The sequence below is a fragment of the Penicillium pulvis genome (genome assembly GCF_028828015.1).
Source record: "Penicillium pulvis strain IBT 33274 chromosome Unknown contig_12_segment0_segment0, whole genome shotgun sequence".
Classification (NCBI taxonomy): Eukaryota; Fungi; Ascomycota; class Eurotiomycetes; order Eurotiales; family Aspergillaceae; genus Penicillium; species Penicillium pulvis.
The window spans coordinates 2541245-2554703 of record NW_026643072.1 but is presented as its reverse complement, the minus strand read 5'-3'; the positions used below and the strand labels follow the sequence as shown (position 1 = coordinate 2554703).

At 48.0% G+C, this 13459-nt stretch overlaps 4 protein-coding genes across 4 annotated transcripts; all 4 read right to left on the bottom strand.

Annotated features, from left to right (window-relative positions):
• Positions 1-329: 329 nt before the first annotated feature.
• On the bottom strand, positions 330-2213 carry N7503_002171 (sugar porter family MFS transporter; the record flags this gene model as incomplete). The annotated part of the gene is made up of 5 exons (XM_057061718.1): positions 330-726; positions 778-1609; positions 1670-2010; positions 2064-2081; positions 2140-2213. The coding sequence occupies 5 exons, from the start codon at positions 2211-2213 to the stop codon at positions 330-332; spliced, it is 1662 nt and encodes a 553-aa protein (XP_056925680.1).
• Positions 2214-5198: 2985 nt separating this feature from the next.
• On the bottom strand, positions 5199-7652 carry N7503_002170 (uncharacterized protein; the record flags this gene model as incomplete). The annotated part of the gene is made up of 15 exons (XM_057061717.1): positions 5199-5380; positions 5441-5512; positions 5634-5710; positions 5761-5849; positions 5883-5961; positions 6015-6162; positions 6220-6427; positions 6498-6587; positions 6650-6774; positions 6828-6958; positions 7006-7074; positions 7135-7203; positions 7265-7369; positions 7422-7497; positions 7559-7652. 15 exons carry the CDS (start codon positions 7650-7652, stop codon positions 5199-5201), a joined length of 1614 nt encoding a protein of 537 aa, XP_056925679.1.
• A 710-nt stretch (positions 7653-8362) lies between these two features.
• On the bottom strand, positions 8363-9355 carry N7503_002169 (DUF846 domain-containing protein). The gene is made up of 4 exons (XM_057061716.1): positions 9180-9355; positions 9079-9124; positions 8712-8998; positions 8363-8645 (listed from the first exon to the last, which is right to left on the bottom strand). Exons 1-4 carry the CDS (start codon positions 9262-9264, stop codon positions 8497-8499), a joined length of 567 nt encoding a protein of 188 aa, XP_056925678.1. The 5' UTR covers positions 9265-9355; the 3' UTR covers positions 8363-8496.
• Positions 9356-11313: 1958 nt separating this feature from the next.
• Positions 11314-12195, bottom strand: N7503_002168 (A4/G1 family peptidase; the record flags this gene model as incomplete). The annotated part of the gene is made up of 1 exon (XM_057061715.1): positions 11314-12195. The coding sequence occupies one exon, from the start codon at positions 12193-12195 to the stop codon at positions 11314-11316; it is 882 nt and encodes a 293-aa protein (XP_056925677.1).
• Between the last annotated feature and the right edge of the window lie 1264 nt (positions 12196-13459).

Below are 13459 nucleotides of genomic sequence, written 5' to 3'. Positions count from 1 at the left end.
ACAGTCGTGTATATAATTGATCATAGTGGCCAGGCGAAGACCCAGTCCTCGAGCCCAGTCACGATCTTCTGTGAGAAGGGGGTTTTATGCACATGGGTATAAAACAAAAACAAAGCCAGAAAACCACCCAAATAGAAGATCTGTGTTCAGACATCCATACAGAAGGGAGCACGTACTTTCAGACTCCATCTGAATAGAGCGATATCACCAGATAATAGCGGTTCCCTGCCAGCAGAATTAAAAACACGCATCCAGAAAAAGAAAAGACAGTTCGTAAAGCCATTCAGTAAAGGATCAAGTTATTAGTACTTGTTTCTCATGCAGCAAGCTTAGCTGCTAGTGGAGATGCTGTCCTGATTGTTCTCGATATGAGCACCCTTACCACTCTCCAGCTGACCACTTGAAGCAAAGGTCTTTCCATGCTTCTCGGAGACATGACTGGCGCGGCGGAGGTGCTCTTCGGTGTCTTGGTAGTTGATGAGCAGCTCGCCGTTCTTGCCGTAGCGGTGGGGCTGGTTGCGAGCGACAGAGACGACGTTGAAGACACTGGTAGAATTCTGGAAGATAGTGTCCATCTCCTCCAAGGATCGGTAGGCGGTCTCTGGGTAGAAGAAGTAGACGACGGGAAAGATGAAAGCGTTGATGACCGCAAAGATGATGTAGGTTTGGTATCCGATGTTCTCGAAAGCGACGGGGGTAATCATGACAACCAAGAAGTTAAAGATCCTGGTCCTTCGTTAGCTCGGGTCCTAGAATGAGTGAAGTGTCCAAACTTACCAGTTTGCGGATGTAGAGAGGGCATTTGCAGGAGCACGGATACGCAGGGGGACAATCTCGGCCGGGTAGAGCCAGGTCATACCCAACCAACCCCAAGCGAAGAAGGTGTTGAAGACAAACAAGAACACCGCGGCGGCAATACCGGGCTTAGTCTCTCCCTCAAAGCTAGTGCAAATAGCTAGTACAGCCATAGAGAGGGACATGCCAGCAGCGCCGACCAACATCAGGCTGCGACGACCAACCTTCTCGATAATGAAAATAGGGATGAGAGAGGCGAGGAAGTACTCGGTACCATTGCAGGCAGCCATAATTCGTGATGTGAGACCATCCATGCCAATCGAGTTCTCGTAGATAGTGGCAGCATAGTAGGTGATCAAGTTAATGCCAGAAATTTGCTGGAACATCTGGTTGATGTACGCAAGAACGACGCGGTGCAAATGACGGTTCTCATCCATGGTGCACAGATCCCGGAAGCTAACGGTATCGGCGTCCAGAACGGCATCTTTGATTGCAGCGAACTCGGAGTGGATGTATTCGTCGCCCTCTGGAAGATCCAAGATTGCCGATAACACTTCCATTGCCTCCTCCTCACGACCTTTCATAATCAGCCAACGGGGTGACTCCGGCAGTGGAAGCACACAGGCGAGAATGACGAGCGTGAAGAAGTTCTGGAAGGCAATTGGGAATCGCCATGCCACTGAGCTGGGATCCAGGAAGGAGAATCCAAGGTCAATCCAGTAACTGATAGTGATACCACCCGCAATTAAGGAGCCTTCCAGCATAACCAGGGGGCCACGGTGGTGGGACTTGGAACACTCAGCTTGCCAAGTAGCTATATGTAATGTTAGCGGCCATGCAATTTGCACTGAGTCTCAGTATATGATATACTTACGGACGGTCGAAGTGTTCATGCCATTTCCAATACCAGTGAGCACGCGGCCAGCAATCAGATGTGGAAGGCTGTATGCACATGACTGCAGAGTTGCACCAATCACCATGATAATTGAGCCAGTGAAGATGGTCTTGCGACGACCCAGATAGTTACCAATCCAAATACAGAAGACGGCACCGAAAAAACAACCTAAGTTGTAGGAGGCAATTGTGATACCCTGTGTAGAGGAACGATTGCTTTTTTGAGACTGGCTGAGGCCCATCTCACCCGCCTTTGTGGTATCGACCTCAGGGAAAGTGGTGACAAATGAATTCAAAGTCAAGAGACCTCCCATAACACCCCTGTTCCGTTAGTAAGAAAACATGATGCCTGAAAACCTGAAGTAACAACATACTGGTCATATCCAAAAAGCCTGAGAGAAGCACGTTAGTCAAAGAATACAATGTCGAAGACTCATGATATAAACATACAAGAAATCCAGACCAGCAATAATACTGATCATGATATTTAGGGATGTACCCCGGAGTCCAAAGTATCGCTTCATGATGGCGGAAGTGAGTCGAAAGTCGTATACAATGTGCCAGCCAAGCCTTGTATAGGGAGAATTGAATAATAAAAATCCAACACAATGTCCAAACCAGTGGACAAAAGATTATGAGCAGAGACGATGTTAAAGAAAAAAAGAGAAAAGTTCAAGTAAGGTCCGGGGAAGCAGCTTGAGCTTATGAACCCACGTCAAAACGGCCATAGCGTGCACGAGACAAGGATCCACAACGATCGGGAACCTGTATTTGATTGAAAATGACGGGAACCACGAGAGATCGGAAGCAAGGTAGCATCCACGATGGCTACATATTCGCCGGATTGGGTGAGAAACACACTCCACTCCCCATACAGACATTGAACCGGGGAGAACCCCACTCTGAAGTGAACATCAAATCACCGGCTACACCTAGAACTTTTCATGTCTTCCACGATTCAGGTTCCACCGGGTCAGGCGGACATGACTTCGGGAACCAAAGGGCAACGACTTCGGTAACCATCCGGTATCATTTACTTGTACGGCCCAGTCATGGTACGGCTGCTGGTTGCAGAGAACATCGAATGAATGACCAGTGGGACTACACTCATGATGTCGGTGATTTTTTCCGTGACTCGCGTGGTTCCCTTTACTTGTTAAGGAAAGTGGAACAGTCCCTCTTTTATGGGGTCGCATATGGTCCCCCAGATTCCACCATTCCCCACGATAGAATGCATGGGGAGAGGGATTCATCAGAGAAAGGGTAAATGTGACAATGCACCTACACGAACAAGAAATGTGCTTGCATCATTTTGATGACTTTTTGTCGGCTCCTCGCGTCCTTCGGGCTCCCGGAGCGCGCCAAGTACGGCGTTGAACAGGGATCAGCACGCCCGACGGGATTTCTCGACATCACCGAGTCGGCTTTGGCCTCTAATTGCCCGTGCGAGCGTCCCGAAACTCTGCCGTCTCTGTATATACGGCACAATTTCGGGCCTTTGCTCGTCTACTTGCTAATAGAAAACCACAGCATTGGGACCCACATGTGCGGAGAAGGGTCCAAAAATGCAAATTTAGGCAGGACCTACCTCTCTTGGCGCGTCTATTCTGTCGGAAGGGTCTCGTCTCAATGCCTCGAACAGGGGACTCCCGCATTGGAAAACCTGGAAATTGATTGATCGCCATTACGGAAATAATCCAATGACGTCATCACCAGGAACGTGAGCATGGGGTCCAACGGTGTTCTGATATCATATTTTCTGAATATGGAGTATACAATTTCATTAGAATAACGATAGATTTGACATGTAACGCTAGCTGTAATCTACTGTACTCTATGGGGGAAAGAAAAGGAAATCATTATCGTCACTTTCCCCCGGCAGGGATACCCCAGCATTCGACCCCAGTCTTCTGGCCTGAATCTGGGGGTTCTCGGTGACCTTGGGTGGGCCACCCCAACAACACCTGACCGAATATTATCTGGACATACAAAGACTAGTAACGATGAATCTAGTCAATGGGATGAATAATGAGATCTGATGTAGCATTGGATCTATCGAAATCGACACGAATTTGTTCTTCCAGAATGTCGTACCACGCCAATGGTTGCCCGATTGGGGAACCCGTTTCGGTGGATCCCGGTCCAAATGTGTCGGTGTGGTGTGATCAGAAATCCACGATAGCTACAGTACTTGGGCCGCGAGATTCTCCATATGTCTATGCATGTGGCATGTAGGTTATATCCCCCCTGGCGTCAAAGGACCGCCTGAACTCAACGTGGCGGGATCGTGGCACAAGGTTCGAGGGAAAGCTTAATTGGAAGTACAATACTTCAAGATAATTAATTGTTAAGTATGAAGGCACTGGGATCTTTGGTCCTTAAAGTGCAAACTCTATCTGGTCTAGAACCTATAGCCTATAATTCCAGCAAAAAAAGTCTACCCCGCGGTATGCAAAATCAAGGCCGGATTTGGTCATCGTCGATAATCGATAATTACCGTCAAAACAGCGTATCACCATGATAACCCGTGCTATGAACACAATACATCTACCTTCAAACTTTATCCTGTAGCTAGTCACGACTATCCATCGAGCATCCCCTTTGTCTCCAGAAAAACCTCCCAATCCGAAACAAGAGCAAGCATCGCTCTCACGCAGGATGAGGTCATTTGGCTTGCCCCGACAAGTCATTGGTAGGACAGCCGTAAAACTTTGATATCCCGCGTGGTGATCGGCAATGCCGACAAGGATCAGCCCTGTACGCCGATAAGATGCCGGGTCGGAAACTTGGACTTCGGCGTTTTGCTGTTCCGACCTTTCGTCTACTCCCGGGCTGGTTGTGGCTCAGAGTGATGCCGTCATCATAGACTTTGGTGGGAACGCTCAAATGCAACCTCATCTCAAATTCATGGAGTCGATCGTGTGTCTAGAGCTGTCTGAGCAGAGGTGTAGTGCTGGGGAAGGGTTTCCATGTTTCGAGCTTGGTGATGGCCAGTCAGGAAGTCTGTGGAAGAGGATATGAAGCTTGGAATCCATCTTCAAATCTGATGAACAACACGTGCACCTACTTGGTCCGCGATTGGATAACAATATTGTTAGATTATTCAGGTAATGATATCTGATCCAGCCATATCTCCCTTCATAGCATAACATGTTATCTGCCGCAACCTTTAAACTTCCTTTCTTAACGATATAATAAAAACCTTGCAGATCACTTCGGTAACAATAAACGCCCAATGAGGGCGATTCTCACACAGTCAACATGAAACCCGGGAAGGGGACCTTGTCAATCAGGATAGCTAAACGGTACAAAAGAATCGGGTCCTCGATCACCCATGACACAGTCCACTGTCGTCACTCGTGAAGGTCTGAAGACAAGCAAAGAGCAAAAAAAACACAGCTCAGTGTTTGGTTGAGAGGGCCAACGTGAATATTCACTTCGGGGTTCTGAATCGGTTCAAAGCGTCTCCATAATCGAAATGGTTCGCCTTGCGGCGTGTCATTGACAGATCACCACGCCTGGTTCTTAAGATCGTCATCATCAGTCACTGGCACAGTGGTACCAGCGGCAGAAGCTGGTCGCGAGCCAGCAGTCGATCTCTGTCCCTCCGGGTTGTGATCATGGGCCGTCTCGTTGTAGCCAGCGTCGACTGAGTCCTCAGGCTGGGGGCAACGATGCACAGTGTGGCCAACTGGTATGTATTATTAGCAAATGTTTTCGGGGCACTGAAATATTGATCTGGTCGACTTACATTCGCCACAACGGTTGCACTGGACCTTGGACCAGTCCTTGGGCTGAGGACATTCACGGCTGGAGTGACCTACTATTTCCAGTTGTTAGCGCCGGAACACTCGTTGCCGTAAGTTATCAATGCGTTTCGAGGATGTTTATTGACACATAACCGCCAAAGAGAATGATATAAAACCGACAGGGAGGTAACTTACGCTGGTCACAGTTACGGCACATGATAGTGGCCGGGTCGCGAGGCTTGTCACACTCACGAGCGATGTGATCCTCGGATCTATTTTCGTTAGCCGAAGAATGACATTCACAGAAAGACACATTACATACCCGCAATTGCGGCAAGTGCGCGGGCCCCGGTCTTCACCACCCTTGGGGCAGTCCTGGGCAAAGTGACCGACTAAAAGGTCAGTATGATGCTTGAATGTTAGGCTGGAAGCAATTTGTCATACGTTCATGGCACCGGCGGCATTCAGTGTCAGGGGGGCAACCCGAGGCTCGGGGCACTCCTTAGCCTGGTGTTCATCGGAGCTGCAAGTGAGTCAGTATTTCATATTGCACTTTCAATTGGAAACAAATCTTACCCGCAATTGCGGCATCCATGCTTGCTGCGACGTGGCTCTGGGCAGTCACGCACACGGTGGCCGACTGCCTCGCAATTAGAGCATTTGATTTCAGTGCGCTCAGCCTCAGTGCGCTCCTGCTTGCAATTCTTTGCAATGTGGCCGATTTCTATCGCTCTGTTAGCAATTACTTAGCTCAAAAGTGGGTAAGGGGAATTGCAAATACCATCACAGTTGCGGCACTTGACGACATAGCGATTGCAAGAGACCCCTGAATTTGCCAATCGCTCAATGTTGTCCTCAGGGCTATCAGGCCATCTGTCATTGAGAATATTTCGCGGGGAGTTAGGGCCGCGGTAGAATGCCACAGTGTATTTCTTGTCCAGGTTGCCTTGGAGGTCAATCAGAGTGTGCATATCTCCAACTTCCTTATCCTTTATTTGAGATCGGCTGTTAGCGGTTCCATTGCCAAAGCCACTGTGAATGTAACGGTAATAAACTTACCACTGCAATCGTGTAGAGGAGAAAGTTATCCTCGCGCATTTTCTTTTCAATTTCAACGTAGGTAGCCTCGGGAGCTGCCTTGGAATACACCTGAAGGGCCTTGGGTGACTTATCAGCAATCGCCTTTGGTATCATTTCAATGAGGGACTTACCGAACGGAATGCCTCAGTATCCGTTCCTGCGGCCTTCATCATGTCCCACGCCTCCTCTGGCAATCTATCTGCAACTTTGTTCAAATCGAACTTGCGCGGCGCTGTGCAGACAAATGCTTGGTGGCCTACGAACGGCATTAGCTCAGTCACCTAGAGACGCCACGATATATTTGCTAACCTTCAGCTCCACAGTTGCGGCAAACATCAGGAGGTCTCTCGGGGCACTCCGAAGCCGGATGACCTTCCTTCTCGCAAAGGCGGCAGGTGCCTTTAAACACTCGCGGGTTGGTGCACTCGGTCTTAGAATGGCTATTATTTGTTAGAATGGGGCACTAAGCCATCAGAAAACAACATACCCTTCCTCGCCACAGTTGAAGCAAGCCCCGCTGAACTTGCGGGGCTGGGTGCAGTCCGCCTTGGAGTGGCTATCATAGACATGAGTCAGCGGTTTATATTCAAATCTTGTGCAGTGTAGGGATGGTCACCCTTCTTCACCACAGTTGAAGCAAGCGCCGAAAGACTTTGGAGGCTCGGTGCATTCGGCCTTGGAGTGGCTGTCATAGTTACACTCGTAAGTATCGGCACAATGACAACAATCTGGAGAATATTACTCACCCCTCCTGGCCACAGTTGAAGCAACCGCGTGACTGTTGCGGGTATGACGAGTACTCGGGGACCTCATTTGGACAGTTGCGGGCGAAGTGGTCTGAACCACCACAGCTTTTGCGAGTCAGTTAGCCATCTTCTCTTCCTCGAGCCCACAACAACTCACATGCGGCAAGCATTCTCATCGTAACCGCCGCCAGAGCCCTGATTTCCCTTCGGGCTGCTAGCATGATCATAGCCTACTGTTGACAGTTAGTTGCCCCACTATCAAGTACCCCATGGTAAGACCATTTCTCGACTTACCTTCGGGCTTTCGGCCCCAGCGGGTCCCATCTTCTTTCTTGTCGGGATCCCAGGAGGCGCCCTCGGCGGCATCATCATTCCAAGTGTCAGACATCTCGAAGAAACACTGTATGAAATGCATTAGTTCGCGAAATTAGCTAAGAGCCCGCCAAATAAAGTTCCTGTTTGTCTGTCTTCTATCTTCGAAAAGCAAAACAGAAAGGGAAAAAAATGTGTCAACAGGAAGGTAGACAAGGCGCGTAATGAGAAAAAGAGAGCAAGATGAAACTCAACAAATTTGTCTCAAGTTGCTCAAAGAAATATCATGGAGAAAGTGAAAGGTATTCTGGTGAAGTGCCATACAACATGATGAGGCGGAGGGAAACAAGATATCTTCATATTGCAGGGGCTCACAATCAAGCACATGGAAAAAAAAACCAGGGTTCCTTCAGAAAGATATGGAAAAAGTACTCACAGGATGTTTGTTCACTGAGATGTGAGGTGGGGGAACAGCGTTGAACAGCAAAGTGACGTGGTAAAATTAAGATGAGGAATAGGATCCAAGGAACGAAATGTCGTATGAATGGATCCTATCCTGGTTGCGGGGATTGCGAATTGGAACCAAGAAGGAGAAGGAGAATGGGAGTGTGGAGAGAGGGAGAGAGATGCAGAAAGAGAGAGAGAAGAAAAGGAAGATGGATTTCACGATGAGAAATAACAAAAACGAAGGTTTGACAAACAAACGCATCGCGTCTACCCCAGTTGACACTCCATTTTCCAAGTGCTCTTGACGACAGCACATCTAAGCATCCGTTTTTATTGATGGCTTTGGTATAACACATCCAAATTGATTGCTGTATGAAAACACTTTAAGCATACATGGAGTAGAAGTCTTGATAAAAGGGTCATCACTATTTTCTAGCAGATGAATATTGTGCAAATCTGATGATTGCATCAAATCACCGGAAGAACCTGCCCAGCAGGCCACTAGCCAAATTGTTCACAATGCCACCTCCAAGAGCGCTGTTCGCGAAAGTCGAAGCCTGGCTGAACTTATCACATCGAGAGAAGGCCACGGTGTTTGTAATAGTCAGAATGAGGGCAATGGCTGCGTCCGTCAAGTTAGTTCAATACATTTCCAACAAAGGATCATTATATGCCAGGATCATCTTACCAACTAGACTGAGCCAGATCACGCTAACTAGTCTCACAATCGCCAGAATAGCCAAACCCACCCACAGAGCCGGTGTCACATACAAACTCAACCAGAAGAACCGTTTGTCCGTAGCTGTGATTGTGCGAACATTGGGGTCGGAGGATTCGAAGACCCAGTGCGAGTCACCGGAGGTTGTGTTAACCTCGTTCCACCACCGTAGTCCAACTAGTCGCCGCCCAGCAATGTTTTTCAGGTAGTAGAAGTCGGCCGAGAGAAGGAGGAGTGTCAGGATGAAGACGAGTACGCTGTAATCAACTAGTTAGCTCGGGGATCGCTGCTAGCTAGCGGAAATAGCTCCAGGGCTCATTAGACACTAATGACGTACAAGTTTTCGATGAACAGAAGGCCGAAGAGATACATCATCAGGGCACCTGCCCAGATAGTCAGTTAAGCATTCTATCAGTGGTCAACAAAGTGAGCACTAACCAATGCGGATACCCAAGAAGACAAGTAGTGTGATCGGGTGGGAGCTTAGACGCCAGTTCAGCTCTCCTTGAGCTCCTTGATCCATGATGAGCGACCGAGAACCGTAGGTTCTGATGCCTCGAAAATATGGTGGTTTCACGAATCGCTGCTGTCGCAGTGGCAGTTGCAGTTCGGATCCCTGATGTGTTCACAACATAACAGGCGGCAGGCGGTAGGAGATGACAGAATAACACCGCCTTCAACGCTTATTGGTCAATGTCCACACTACAGTACGACATGCATGTATGCACGCGATGAAAGAGCGAGCACTTGTGAAGAGATAAGTGTGATGATTGAGGGATAAATCATGATGGAAGTTGCCAGTTTGTTGCCTTCTTTGTGTTGTACGCGACAAAGTCCATGGACTTTAGGTTTGTTACCCGGCTGGGATATTAAGACTAGGGATACTTCCATACTAGTAGCTCAAGGCGACCGATCTATTTATTGGCACATGAGGGTGTGCCTGAGCATGGTTCTGGGTGCTTCGGTCCTTCTGATAAAGCAACATATGTGGCGTCGATTAATATCCGAAGGCAGACTTTCAGGGTTCGTGGGCGTTAAAAGCCTTTAAGCACCTATAGTAAAAAATTCTGACTTTCTTTCGCTTACAATTGCGATCAAGATCAGATACCAATATTAGACTATGGTGCTTTGGCTTGCAATGAGAGATGTAGGCACACTGACACTTCCTACCTTGCTGCATCTGAGAAGCCCATGCACGGGCTACATATCTTGTTTTGTGGGGAAAATTGAGATCCCTTTTTCTTCTTGATGCGGACCCCAATATTGAAAATAATATTGGGGTGTGTCTCGAGAACGGTAAACAATTTGACAAGAACAAGTGTCATTGAGATGGATTGGATGTAATCTGGTTAGTCAGAAAAGTCAGCGGTCGCCATTTACCTTACCAGCAATGATACATGATGCTCAAGTGTTGATCAGTCATCTTCATTCAATACTCATACTATTATGTACAAAATTAAATGAACTGTGTATCCTCCCGGGCCAAGTGGCTATCATGTTCACCCCAACAATAACATGGTCGTTGCACCATATTTATGCACATGCAACATATAACTCTCCCTTGACTTTGATGAGACATGGGTATATTTGCACTTGAACAACATCATTGAATTTCCAATCCCTCTTTTGCTATTCAATTGCAAACATATTGCATCGTCCCGAGGTTTTCAGAACAGGTCAGACCTGAGCAACAAGGCGCAGCACCAGCACCGGTGCAAGCCGCGCCAACTATAAGAAATGGGTTAGCATGTACCCAAGGCATTGAAAATTTTAGACCATATACTTACGACCACTGCATTCAGCGCTAGCCAGAGCAGCCATGGTAGCAGCAACGACAATACTGAGGAGTTTCATTATGAGATCCAGTTTATGGTGGAGGGAAAGTAATGACTCGAGACGTGAAATTGAATTAAGGTTATCAAAAGCTTTTTTTTTTTTTTTTTTTGAAAGAAGTGTACATCCCTATTTATATTCTCCTTTGGATTCTGGCCGGTTTCGGAAGCTCTAGTGAATCCTGTGAATCCTGTTAGCTATTTGGCTCAGTAATGTAGCTTCGCGGGAGCGCGGATCTCCACATGCAACCCTACTTATCGAATCAGATAAGATCGAATTTGATCTACGTACTACAGTACCAGGCCAGGAACATAACCCCACTAGAAGGTTTTTTTCTCTCTGGAGCAATTTTCGCCCTGGATTTGTGTGACTGGTCATTAAAATAGCTGCTCTCGTCACCTACGTCTCTAATTGGCTCGGGTCGCGCTCACACAAAGGATCGATACAACCATCATTGAATGTTGAATCATTTTAGCTCTAGAAGGGCTCCAAATAAAATTCTATCGGGGTTACATCAAGCTCGGTCAATAAATAAGTTGTCATTCCATCAAAAGGCTAGATGCAGAAATTTCATGGCAACGTCTCTTCACAGGAAACAGAGAGCATTGTCAATGAAAAATCTAGTAATTGGTTCAGAACCCATTCAGAAAACAAATCCTGCGATGCATGCCAATCTCATCCTCTCCTTCGCTTCTCATAACAGCTATGGTGATTGGCGAACCACCCTGTGGGCCACTGCTTAGACATATGTGACGGTGACACTGTCCGAGGTAGAAGAGGTAGAAGTAAGAACCTCTCCATCCTGCTCAATGTCCATAATAGTGGCACCAGATGGTCCAACAGTGCTACCGTTATCAGTCGCCTCGGCATTGCTGAAAGTGACAGAGCCAAAGTCGGCAAAGGAAACAAGGGAGTCGCCCTCTTCAAAGTCCTCGACGATCCACTCAGCGTTAAGCTCACCAAGGTCGCCCTCAACATCCCTCGAGAAGGTGTGGGACACAGTCTGGCCAGTAGAAATATTCTCAATTGTCGCAGTGCCCGAAGCCAAAGAACTCGCTTCCACGGTCACCTTGATCTCATCTCCCGCGGAGATGTCAATGTCGCTGAAATCGTAGGCATAGTCGGGGTACCACTCGTACCAAGCATCGTAGCTCACCTGGCCATCCTCAACGATAAAATCGACACCGGTCTGCAGGATTGCCTCGCTCCAAGTGTCGCCATCGATGCCAACCCAGGCAGAGGCGGCGGAGTAGGAGGAAGAGGAATCCGCGAATCCTCCGCCGAATCCCCCGCCGAAACCTCCACCAGATCCTCCGCCATTGCCACTAGCTGACTTCGGGGTTGGGACAGTGAAGGTGCCCGTAACGGCAGTGTAGCCCGACCCAATGAGGACAGCACCGGCCCAGTTGGAGCTGTACTCCTCCTGGGTAGTCTCGTTGAAGTTGATAACTTCATGAGTACCAGGCTTGTAGGGAGGATTGCTGTGGCGCTGGACCGACTGGGTCTCTGCACGAGCAATGCGGCGAGCTTCGTTGCGTGCTTGACGTTTGGAAGTCAGAGGTGCAGCAAAAGCGGCAGTAGCAAGAAGCATACTGCTAACAGCGGCAGTGGAAAACTTCATGATGACGATTCGAATTGGGAACTTGGGAGGAAGGCTTGCTTTGGAATTGATTGAACTTGCTCGAGTGCTGATCGATTCGAACTTCAGGCCAAGAAGGCAAGCTTATATAGCCAGCTTCGGCTCTTTTGATCCGAGTACTTTGGCTCAAAGTCCGAAGCATTTCATTCTCTGGCCTGTTTAACATCTTGCGATCAAGTGTCGATGCAACATCAATATCGAGATAAAAATTCCATAGGCTGTTCATAGTCGAAGACGCACGCTATAATGGCAGATTTGTAGCGCCGTCGGAGACCGATGTAGGCGTGAAGCTTGGTCGCGCAATACTGTGTTTTGCAGGCGCCTAATGAAGGAAAAGGCTTAGCTTCCGCCAGGTGACATTTTAAGATCGCGATGTTAAAGCAACCTGTCGTTCAGTAACTAATAGTAATTGCTCCCTAATATGGCCATTGTGGAACTGCCCGACCAGTCATAGGCCGTCCAAACAAGACTGTCGGCTTGAAGAGTGTTCCGGGGCCGAATTCGTTAGCTAGAGACATTTCGCGGAGTGTCCCCACCTCATGCTACAGTAGTCTTATCGGTGTCCACAGCGTCAAACCGGCTGGGTAGCACCTAATATAGTGATATAGGGCTTTCTGCAGCTCATCATGTGAAATAATAATGTTTCCATTATCATAGAAAGTGCAAATTACTCCAGTGTCCTAAAAAATAATATACAGCTGTGAAGCAAACGAGTGTGGTGTTTACTTTGGACCTCCTCATTGGTTAATCGGGGCCCTGAATCAGCCACAAAGCCCCTTGAGCGTCCTCCGCTCCTCCGGTCGGTGCTAGCGGAGTTCAATCAGACCTGCAGAAGTTCGTCAGATAAGACTCCGGACTATCCGTGAGTTTGGTCCAGAACTTCTAGGCGGTTGAAGCCTTTTCCGATCGCAAGATGTGTGCATAAATGGCTCTTGACAAAACTGATCTATAATGAAAAAGTAATTCAACAGATGGTAATGTCAGGGTTTGTTCTAAACACACCCCAGGAGATCCAGATTTGTCGCCGATATGATCTTGTGACTTGAGTGAAGGTGGGTTCCTCACAACAATCGAGAACGGCGTTCGTTTCGCTGAGCCAGCAAGCCTAAAACCAGCTTCTGAGCTGCACTAAGCCATGTCATTATCGAGGAATTTCAGTCTCGTGTTTTTCTAGCCCTGTCGTATACTGCTCGACTGACAGCCTTGGTCCCTTAAGACGGGAACATGCGACAGTACATGCGAGGAT

Coding starts and splice junctions, on each gene's coding strand:
- N7503_002169 (XM_057061716.1), bottom strand. CDS start 9,264: ATGGATCAAGGAGCTCAAGGAGAGCTGAACTGGCGTCTAAGCTCCCAC. Junction 8,999..9,078: donor CTTCTGTTCATCGAAAACTT/GTACGTCATTAG, acceptor AGTTGATTACAG/CGTACTCGTCTTCATCCTGA. Junction 8,646..8,711: donor GATCTGGCTCAGTCTAGTTG/GTAAGATGATCC, acceptor TGACGGACGCAG/CCATTGCCCTCATTCTGACT.